Source organism: Cicer arietinum, chromosome 8 (genome assembly GCF_000331145.2).
Source record: "Cicer arietinum cultivar CDC Frontier isolate Library 1 chromosome 8, Cicar.CDCFrontier_v2.0, whole genome shotgun sequence".
Lineage (NCBI taxonomy): Eukaryota > Viridiplantae > Streptophyta > Magnoliopsida > Fabales > Fabaceae > Cicer > Cicer arietinum.
The window spans coordinates 28402920-28413909 of record NC_021167.2 but is presented as its reverse complement, the minus strand read 5'-3'; the positions used below and the strand labels follow the sequence as shown (position 1 = coordinate 28413909).

General features: G+C 32.8%; 4 protein-coding genes across 5 annotated transcripts in view; 2 read left to right on the top strand and 2 right to left on the bottom strand.

Annotated features, from left to right (window-relative positions):
* LOC101489589 (protein SINE1-like) overlaps positions 1–1551 on the top strand; it is a 3403-nt gene extending 1852 nt beyond the window's left edge. Inside the window, exons 3-4 of the mRNA XM_027337298.2 lie at positions 6–253; positions 838–1551. Coding sequence (XP_027193099.1) covers positions 6–253; positions 838–1332 — 743 coding nt within the window. The 3' untranslated portion in view covers positions 1333–1551. The remainder of the gene's footprint in view (positions 1–5; positions 254–837) is intronic.
* A 662-nt stretch (positions 1552–2213) lies between these two features.
* LOC101503363 (mitochondrial carrier protein CoAc2) lies at positions 2214–4686 on the bottom strand. Its single transcript, XM_004513035.4, has 7 exons — positions 4339–4686; positions 3696–3781; positions 3415–3622; positions 3202–3328; positions 2909–3093; positions 2706–2828; positions 2214–2614 (listed from the first exon to the last, which is right to left on the bottom strand). The coding sequence occupies exons 1-7, from the start codon at positions 4468–4470 to the stop codon at positions 2480–2482; spliced, it is 996 nt and encodes a 331-aa protein (XP_004513092.1). The 5' UTR covers positions 4471–4686; the 3' UTR covers positions 2214–2479.
* LOC101504024 (uncharacterized) overlaps positions 4301–10990 on the top strand; it is a 7929-nt gene continuing 1239 nt past the window's right edge. Inside the window, exons 1-7 of one of the 2 annotated variants that reach the window (XM_004513038.4) lie at positions 4301–4433; positions 8899–9153; positions 9262–9372; positions 9751–9819; positions 10096–10227; positions 10546–10623; positions 10734–10871. In XM_004513038.4, the coding sequence (XP_004513095.1) occupies positions 8956–9153; positions 9262–9372; positions 9751–9819; positions 10096–10227; positions 10546–10623; positions 10734–10871 (726 nt within the window). In that variant the 5' untranslated portion in view covers positions 4301–4433; positions 8899–8955. Of the gene's footprint in view, positions 4434–8808; positions 9154–9261; positions 9373–9750; positions 9820–10095; positions 10228–10545; positions 10624–10733; positions 10872–10990 lie in introns of those variants that run through there. The other variant, XM_004513037.4, reaches the window with a different exon arrangement.
* LOC101503702 (uncharacterized) lies at positions 5516–8545 on the bottom strand. Its single transcript, XM_004513036.4, has 5 exons — positions 7638–8545; positions 6731–6783; positions 6464–6612; positions 6187–6335; positions 5516–6089 (listed from the first exon to the last, which is right to left on the bottom strand). Exons 1-5 carry the CDS (start codon positions 8395–8397, stop codon positions 5659–5661), a joined length of 1542 nt encoding a protein of 513 aa, XP_004513093.1. The 5' UTR covers positions 8398–8545; the 3' UTR covers positions 5516–5658.

The following is a 10990-nucleotide window of genomic DNA, read 5'->3' as shown; positions in this document are numbered from 1 at the left end:
CCAGCCTTCTCGTAATTGGAACTATTCACGAAGAAGTGTTAATAGGAAGCTTTGGAGTCATGAAAATGGAGGTGTTGACGTGTCTCTCAAGAATGGTTTGTTCTCAAGTGGAGAGGTTCCTAATGGCTTGTTGGAGAACACTATGAATCACAAGTTTTCTAATGGAGGGGGAGATTTAACTGAGGAATTTGCTGGTTTCAACCTCAGAACTCCTAGGGATGGAATGTCCAGAAGTACCAATTCAAGTCCCCTAGTAAGTGTCTCAAACATTTGTCCTATTCTATTAAAGTTAATAATTTTGGGAACAAAGTTGCATGTTCTATATAATCTGCTTGTCACATTTATTACCCTTGTTAAATATTCCTAGTTTCATTTTCTATTACTTTGATTTATGTTTCCTATTAATGAATTGTTTATACATTTTACTTCTTTTATTATGAATTATCATTGTTTTGTTGCAGTACTTTTGAAATAAGCTCAATGGAAAGAGAACCAGTAATACTCGAAATAATTATACACATTTCATATACTCTAGTTTTTATTTATATACTCCCTCCGTTCCTATTTATAAGAAAAAGTGCTGATCTATTTAGTCTAAAACGTAGACCAAATAGATCAGCACTTGAATGCATTATTACATAGCACAAGCTTTTCATTAGCATAAATCAGTTCTGATTTCATGCCAATTTTTTAGAGATTATATGAAACGTAATGATTTGCGAAGCTTATGTATCCTTTTGTGTGCTCAGAGATCAGTTCTGATTTCATGCCAATTTTTTAGAGGATTATACGAAACTTCATGATTTGCTAAGCTTATGTATCCTTTTGTGTGTTCAGAGATCTCGCCCGCATGTCAATGTTGACAGCATTCAAATATTTAGCACTCCAAGGAAGCTCATTCAGTCTCTTCAAGATGCAAACGACGAGAATTCAGATTGTTCTGAAAAACCGATTAGAAGGTTCAAGAGTCTATCAGCAGGCAACATTGATTGGAGTCCATCATCTTATTCGAAATATGACCATAATGGTATTGCAAATCATGTCAAGTATGATGATAGCAAAGAGAACGAAAGTTCATGCAGTGATGTGGAATATGAAGGCAGACAAGAGTCAGTCTCATCAACCGACGACCTTCCTGGCGATGTTGGTATGCAAAGACCTTCTGAGGTTATTGAAAGTAGAAATGACCGACAAACTGTTCTCACGAAGAAGCCGCTTCAAAAGACAAAGCATAAATTCGCGTGTGGACTCGTAGTTATTCTTGCAATGGCTACTACACCTTTACTTTGGATGAACAGTCAAGATGAAGGCCATTTTCTTGTTCCTACATAATGTGTTCTTTCAAATGAACAAATTAGGAATCAAGAGAATTATGGATAGGGCTTTATGAAAGTATTTAGTCAGTTTTAGTTTTGTGTCATCTTGAATGAATATCAACAAAGTCCACTATTGTTGTACATGGGTCCAAATTGTGACCAAGGGGAGTACCAAAATAAGGATATCTCTTATTCTGCTTTAAATTAAAAAATTGGTGAACCCAAACGCTATTATTAACTTCATAGTTTTGCAATTGCATGACAATTTGAGGGGAAAAATAATTAGGTACAATTAGACTTTCATTATCAGCGTCAATGGATCTCTATGTAGCATTGTAGTGGTTGTATCAAATTAAATTAAACACTTTTTCCATCTCATATTCACATCTATAATGTTTAATCGTATAATGTTTTTATTTTTATTATTTATCATTTTATAATAAAAATAAAGCATGATTTTATTTTCTAATACTCTTCTTATTTATTGTGTTTCAATTCACTTAATTATGATACTTCACTAACACTTTATTTATAAAAGTATTTTAGCCAATAAAGTTCATTTTGGCAGAAATTTTAACGTCCGTGATTTTCTTAAGAAATGTCGATAATCTTAAACAAACACTTAATATGAGATAGATGGAGTAATTAGTTGTAAAATTCAAAGTATGAAGTTTTCTAAGTATCAAAGGCTAACTAGCAAGCCTTTTATTTGTTCCCCTTTATTTGCGAGCCTATACTTTCCCAATATCATTTAAGAAATAGTAACACGTATAATTTGCCTTTCCTCTTTTCCCATAAGCATGAGCATGTTGCAATGTTGAATAAGTTTCTGTGGATATCTCATTGATCATTTCTTGTTGAACTGAGAACTAAAATAGCCAAATATAATTTAGAAGGTAATAGAGAAATTCAGTGGTTGCTCAAAATAAACCAAATACAGTGAATGGATGTGACTATATGTCAAACATTACATAGTTTTTACTGTCTAATTAACGAAATCAATGAGATCTGAATCAAGGTATGGTTTCTTGGTATAGTGACCTCTATCTCTCTGTACAATCTGTAAGAATGCATTGTGCATCTAAAATAATATGTTAGGAATAATGTGAATAGAATGGGAAGAAGAAGCCAGTTTGAAGCCTGTTAGGAGTTAGAAGAGCTTATTAGTACTGTGAGGATGGTTGGGTGATTCTTTTGTTAGTTACCACTTCAACTGCTGCTTCATCTCTTGACGGTACTCTCAGAAATGATTTCATACTGTCATAAACTGTGAACCCAATGGCTGCAGATGGAACAACCTGAATTACAGAAGAAAAAATAAACAATGCTTAATTATTACATAATGGTTTTAGAGTGTTAGTTGCTTTAATGTGTTATTATTCTTCCCACCTTTATGTAATTGATACTCAGCCCTGAAAACAAGGTCTTCCACCCTTGCTTTTGAGCAATCAAAACAACAGATCTCAAAGTCCCCTTCAATTCGGCTTCATTAGATGCCCCGCGATTTTGAACCTAGTCGAGCAGTGTCAACTTAGTATCATGTTACACGATTTACATACATAATTTCTGGACGATCAGATAAAGTGAATTACCTGCATTTGCCTCCTGACAACTTCAAGAGGATATGTGAAGGTCTGACCCAATAAACCGGCCACGGATCCACATGTGAGTTTCGCCATGATACTTTTCTTGTGCTCCTCAGGGACATGACGCTTCATTTCCTCATAGACATAGAACTTTAAACCAGCATATGGGAATATTCCAAAGAGTGTTGGAGCTGTGGCCATGATTAACATAAGAGGTCTACAATATCAACACAACAATGAAATACAATACTAAATTACCAATCCAAGACAGACACAAGCAGATTAATACAAACACGTACCTACACCCCTATAGAGACCTCTAATGCCACCTTCTTTATATGTTTTTGAAAAACAATCATGGATCCCTCTATAAACTTGTTCATTATTTACCATTCCCGAAACATTCAACTTTGTTGGACTAACAACCTGCAGTTTCAGTTTCAAATGCAGTGTAGTTTACACTTTACATAATCACAATTGATTTGATTTCTGATAAAAAAAATATATTTTACCTGATAAGCTAACTTAGTCCGAATTAAGTCAAGCGGATAAGTAAAAAGTACAGCTGTCCCTCCAGAGAGTGAGCCTGCCATAAGATCAAGGGTAGGACCTTTCCAAACATTAGGAAAAGTTAGCACAATCCATCTGCGGTATTCCTCATAGGACATATAATGAAGAGCTGCATAAGGAATAATCCTTGCCACACTTGCTCCATTTCCCCTGCAAATAATTTCACATGGGTGATTCTGATTATTTAATAGAAGATAAAAAAGCACCTAAGATTTCTGAATACCTGTAGAAACCCAAAACACCTTCTGTTTTGAAGATTCTGCTAACTGATCCGGACAATCCCGTGCTATGAAACTCGGTTCTCCTGGTCTGCAAAGAATGATACTAATTTATCTATCTATTCATCTAGTTTAAGATAATTCATTCACTAATGACACATGACAAAATTTCATATATCTGTTTCAAGCCATTTTCTCCAAACATTCGCGCAATCTTGCTCATGATCCTTACTTTACTTTACTAGCTATGAAACACGAAAAACATTAAAAAAAAGTACCAAAAACATGACAACCGAAGGAAGTGAAAATTATAACACAAAATTGAGATGTTTACTCAAAATTATTGTTAGAAACCATGGGATCATAGAATTTGAGATGTATCTCATATTGAAAATAAGTTTGATACATAAGAAAATTATTTAGACTATTTCATATTAAATGATTAAAAATATTACAAAACAATAAATACAATAGCTCTATTTATAGAGCTAGTAGAGGTTTAACAAACTAACTAACTTTATTATCACTAGTAAAAAATAACAAAGTAAGTAAGTAACTAACCATTAAAGTGAGTTAGTTAGAGTTAGTTAAATTGAAGATATAGATGTAAGAGAAACAGATCAGAGATAATGATATGAAATAGAAAACCTGAAAGAGAATTTTGACGCGTTCGAGAGGAGCAACGACGGTCTTGGCAAAACCACCGGCGAGGCCACCGGCGAGAAGCTCCTTGGCGAAAAGAGGTACGTGATCGAGCATGTCCTCTCTCTGATTTGCCATTCAGAGAGAGAAATTGAATATAGATTTGGATTGATAAGAAACAAATCCTTAGCAAATTGAATTGAATTGAATTGAATTGAATTGAATTGATGCTTAACTTAGGTAGGTGCGTCTCTCTCAGTTTGTTCTCAACATCCAACCAGCAACACCCAACTCATACACCAACTCGATTCTTTATTGTCTGCGCAGCTTTTTTTCTTTCTCTACACTTTTTTATTCATGGATCTATATATATATAATAATATAAAATATCATATCTTTAATTTAAAAAACAAATCATCAACATAAATATAAATTATATATTTTAATTTCAAATTACAAAATCGGACTGTTCAAAAGCAATAATTGAGTGAAACTGTTACTGAATTGATTTGTTTTCGTACTATTTGCTGTTAAATTTTCGTTTATCAATTTTAATTCATATTTTTTTACAAAAATTCATTATGAGATATACTTTAAATATCATTAACTTAACTATTTAATATTTAATTTAAAAATTTAGATAAAATAATAAAAGTTCAACATTATTTAATATCGTTAACTTAACTTTTCTGGCTTTTACCATCTTCAAAGTTAAACAAAAAATAATTTGTGCTTGATAGCATACGATTTTTTTTTGTAATAATTAGAAAAATGTGCTCAAATGATATTATTCAATAAATTAATACGTTGCTTTTTTTTTTTTTTTTTTTTAAATCCTTTCATATCATAATCTAATACACTTTAACAAATCTAAAATACTTATTTTTTTTTACAACACAATAAAATTGCACTTCAATATTTATCTTAATTAGCATTTAGACATCTACGCTTATGTCTCTCTATCTATTTTTTCTTATTGCGCTATAGAAACAGTTAAACTTCTTGATGCACTTTAATTTTTTTATATGTAATAACTACTACCTTTTATTTTAAATTTTTAATTGTGAAATTGGTGAAATAAGTTGGAGAATAATTTTTTTTATTCTTCTATTCTTTAATGTTGTATATTCTTTCAATTTGGCTTTTAATATCATAATCATAATAATAGGAATGCAATACTAACTACACACAACAGATAAGATAGTTCTGATGTAAATGAAATGTGACTGCCAAAAGTTGTTACAGCCTGTCTTGAACTAAATTATCAAGCACAGGAAAATATAATAATCATATGACAAAACTGAACTATGAGTTTGTAACTCTAACTTAGGAATCTGAATCTGAATCTGAATTTGGATCCTCCACTTCACTCTCACCACTTGAACTATCATTTGTTGGGGCTGAAGTTCCAGCTTTGACACCAACAGAGTTTTGAAGTAGGTCATACTTAACAAATTTAATCTTCTTTCGTTTGCTTTTTGATTTTCTTTTTCGACTTTCATTGTCATTTGACTTCATAGTTTGTGCGGCTGCTACAAACGCGTCGCTAATTGTATTGTTTTGTTTATCCTCCTCGGCTCTATTCTCCTCTTCTCCAACATTGTCGACGTAAAAAAGGCCATCGTCTGTTATCTTGCTGTCTAAGGCACCGGTCGGTTGCTCCGTGTGGGAAATATCAAGAGATAACTTAGCGTGGCTTTTTAAAATATCGTCTTCGAAAACAAAAAGTCCTCGACTTTCAAGGCTCAGCAACCAATCTAGAATGAATTATTATGAAATAAGTAGCTGTAATTGCATTGAATAGTGAATACCATTTCTACATCCATAGATATTAGAAGAGCCAGATCTACTTACTTATAAGACCTTTCGGTGATAATCCATTTGGCGCGCCCGCTTTTTCGTCGAGCCCATTCTGGCTTGTAACCAATTTAACTATTTGTGAAGGTATATTGGAAGAAGAAAAGGCCTTAATATAAGAGATTACTCTATTCTGATCAAGTTCCCTACAACAAACCATTAATTGATATTAATTATTATGCATCAAATGTTGAATAAAGAGATAGGTATAATATATGTGCGCGTGCGTGCGAGTGAGTGTAGAACACATAATACAATAACTAATTTGTCATACCTAAAATACTCTACAGCTTCATGAGTAGTAATCAATCTGGTCAAGGTAAGATTTTTTATGTGGGTGGCATTTTGATAGAGAAAAGGGTACTCTACCAATAGTACAGCATCAAACAGAACTGTTCTCAACAGAATTTCGTCTTCAGGTTTCTGCACAGACATATCCAAATGTGAACAACTTCAATGGCTTACATAATGACTTGAAACAAATATTTGATTGTTGTCTTGCAAAAAAGGATGAAATAAATGACAAGAATGAAATACTAACCAATATTGAGATCAGTGGCAAAGGTGTCTCTAATGTTGTCCTCATTAGAATCTCTGATTGCACAAAAGTTAAATCCACATTAAACAAGTGACAACAAAAATGAGAAACACAATTCAATAAATCTAGAAACTAAATTATCAAGTGTGTTCAATGGAATTTATCCATGATCCAAATTAGTTCATCAATGAAAAGATTTAAAACAAATATAAGGCTAACGCCCTGTTTGAATAGACAGCTTAAGTAAGCATTTATAACATAGTCTTTAAGTACAAACTAAGCTATTTCTATAACAAAATATAAAGTTAAGTAAAATTATTTTCATATAGGTTATAAGGTCTATTTGAATTGGCTTACTTGAGCTTATCTACTGCCATAAAGCTTACAAAATGTTCATAAGAACTTTTTAGCTAGTTTTCTCTTGATAGCTTATATAAAACCATTGACTTTATTCAGTGTTGTCAATTGCAAATCACTGAAAATGATAGTTTGTTCAAATTCCACTGTGCTATAGTGCTCTAGCGCCGCAATAGCGGCTATTTGACAACACTTTGTACTAATAGTACATCGTGGAGCAATGGCGATTTGTTCAAATTCCGCTATGTTATAACACTATGTTATACAAAAATACATAAGAGCTTATACTATAAGTGTTTATGCTATAAGTTGTTTATCCAAACATACGGTTTTCACAAGGTATCCTAAAGAGTTTGTGGAATGAGTTTTCACAGCTTATAGACATGACATAAGTTTGTTCTATAATCTATAAGGTCTCCAAAACGGTCTCACAATGGTTTTTATCTATAGATAAGCTCAAAAAAATAGATCTAAATAAATAAGTCATAACAAATGTAAAATGAAGCAGGAAATTTAAATTTATATTTAAACCAAAAACAAAACAAAATCTCACCCAAAAAGTACACATTCTGAAAGCTAGTTATTGAGCCAACAATCCAACTCTTGAGGTTAATTTCCAATTCATCTCTTGACAATTCCAAATGAAAAGACAAACATAATTTAAGGAAAAACACTTCCATGAAAACAGCACCAGCCAAGTAACCAACATCAAACTCTCTAGCACAAAGCCAACCACAAACATCACTACTCACAAGAGGCAACAAGGACTCAAACCCATCATTTTTTCCAACCCAAAGACAAGCCAAATTAGTAAAACCCAAAACCAAATCAAAATTTTCCTCATCAGAAATTTCACTACAACAAATACTCATATACCCAAGAACAACATCAACCAAAGATTTCACTTCCCTCATTGCTTTCTTCTCCCTTTTCAATTTCAACTCTTTTCCAAACAGTTCCAAAACCACCTTTTGCACCACAAAAACAACAGGGGCAAGTAAAGCAACACTCTTTGAAGCACCAGCAGAAACAGAACATGACGATAACAACTGAAACAATCCTTTTGCCGATAAAATTCGATCCAATGTATCACCTTTTTCAAAATTTTGGTAACCAAATTTGATTGCAGCATAGACCCATATCACTTCAAAAGGTGGGTCAACTTTGGCTTGCATCAATTCATAAAATGCATCCACAAAATGAGAAAAATTTGGGGATTCTTTGGAAATCTCGGATAAAATATCTTGCATGGAATTTTTCATCTTTACGTCATAGTTTTCACCCACAAGAGGAACCAAACCTGTTACTTCCATGAAAACAAAGACAGAAGCAAAAGGGCTTTTTTTTTGTGCAAGCAAAAGGGTTTTTTTAGGTCAAAATCTCTCTTTTAGGGTTTTAGGGTTTATCAGAAGAGGCATTTTTTACAAGATATTATCATGGTTTCAATTTCGGGTTTGGGCCAAATGCTGGTTCTTTTTGTGGGTCTAGTTTTTTTGCATTGACTTCAAACATGGACTAAAGAAAAATTGGATTTTTTTTTTTCATGGGAAAATTCGAAATATGAATCTTAAATTGAAGGTGTATTACGTGTTATCTTAAACCTTATTGGTTGAGGAGATGGGACCCACTTTTTTTCTTCTTACGTGGACCAATCACATATGAAAAATTAACGTATATATTAATTAATATTAATAATAAGGTTTTTTTTTTCGACGAGATTAATAATAAGGTTTAGGTTGGTTATTTTTTTGGTGTTACTCACTTACCCACCAAATGATTCTCTAAGTTTTGTTGAAAATTTTCATCTTTTTAAGGATCTATTTTTCGATTCCTGGTTGGGTGTGCGTGAGATTGTGTTTGTTGTGGGGAACATGAAGGGAGTGTATTGGTTTCTAGTTGTATCAGTGGTTATTGCAGCATGGATTCCTCTCTCACACTGTTCCAAAAAACCTGTTGGGATCGCTAGAAAAGAGGATATACCTTATATAAAGTGTCAAGTTTGTGAGATTCTCGCTAAACAGTTGTATCAGCAAGTTCAGAACAAAAAAGCTGAGATTTCTCCCAAGAAGGTTTTTGATTTTTGATTCCGTGCTTCATTGTTGTGTTGGTTTTTCTGTTTGGTTGGCTTGGATTTTAATTGCTTTTCACTTTTTTGTGTGGTTTTTGGTTGTTGTTAGATCTCGGAGTATCAGATCATTGAGATAGCAGAGAATGTTTGTAATCTGAAAAAGGTTGAAGCTGATTGGATATTGCGTATAGATATTGTTGAAAAAGAAGATAGGTTGGAGGTAAGAGGATCCAACTTTTCAATATGTATAAATTATGGTCAAGTTTTTGTAGAGTATTAATCGAATTGGGTATCATAGAGTTTACAACACTGACACACGGCGCACCAACTACTTGCACTAGACCCTTGTGGTCAATGGTCATAATGTATGATCATCTTTGTAGCACAGACACTTCAGATAGAAGGTGTGTCCACATTGATTACATTCAATTAATTTTTTATTTCAAATTATTTTTTGTGTTGATGTGTCAGTATTAATGTCGTGTCCAATGTACATGTGGGTATCCATACTTCATAGATGCTCATTGTTTTGTGCCTTAGTGGAAATATTGTTTTATAGTTTGACATTGCAATGCCATTTTTTTGGTGTTTATATCAGCTGGAGGAACATGACTCTGAAGGACAGTGCAATTCTGAATGCAAGACAATTGAGCGTGCTTGTCAAGATGTATGATACTTTTTTCATCTCTTTGTTACCAATGAATTATACACCTTTTTTCTCTTTTGGTTCTGAAATGGAAAAATTGTAGGAGAAATAAAGGTACAAGTTTCATTGATATTTGTTTACTCTTTCAATTTCGAAAACTGTTGATGTTGTACCGTTCATGATTTAAGTTGTGCTTTCTCTGCTGGTTATGTATTTGTATATTTCAAGTTTCAATTATTTTCACTTCCAATTTTTTTTGGTTTTGTGATTCCTAAATTAGTAATTTGGTATTTGCAGGTTATGGGATATTCTGATACTGATGTTGCTGAATATCTATATAGTTCCAAGCCTGATATTGACTCATTGATTAAATATCTATGCAAAGACCTTAGTAAAGCATGCAATACCAAGCCACCACCTGTCCCTAAGGTAAACTTTGATAAAATTGACTTATACAGGTTTGTGATAAATATGTTTAATCTTCTTTTATGTAGTATTAAGTTTGTTATAATCTCCATTTTTTGTAACACTATGATTGTTCTCTTGCTTGGTATTGTATGGTTCATGCACTTTATGAAGCTATCAACTTGAGTTTATAGGATTCATTGTCAATCAAGAAAATGAAAACACCATCATAAAAATTAAAAACAAAGAAAGTTGAGCATTGTGCAAAGGAAAACTGTTTCAGTTCCATCCTAAGATCTTTTTGCTTATGTTGTCATCTAAAGGTCAATTTGTGTGTTACAGGACAGGACTCCTGGTGAACCATTTGTTGCTAAGTCTTCGAAGGAGGCTGAAATGGAAAAACTACTAAAATCTATGGAGGTATTTCACTTTTTTTTTTCTCCTTTTACATATTTACATGACTTTCCATGATGCATTATATTCCAAGTAATAATACATTATGATCATACCGTACTCGATTCTTGCTTTAGGGCATGCCAGGAGCACCCGGCATGAAAATGTACTCAAGAGATGATTTAATGAAGAATAATTTCGGTGCTGAAAATGACGATGATGATGATGATGATGAGGATGAGGTTGACGATGAGGCAGACTTTCCCTCGAAATTGGTACAACTATATATTTCATTTATAATGATAGAAATGTGTTTTTCTATGATTACATTAACATTGACTTAAAATGTTAAATAATAACTGATGTTTGGAATAAAACTGCAACTTGTAGGGAA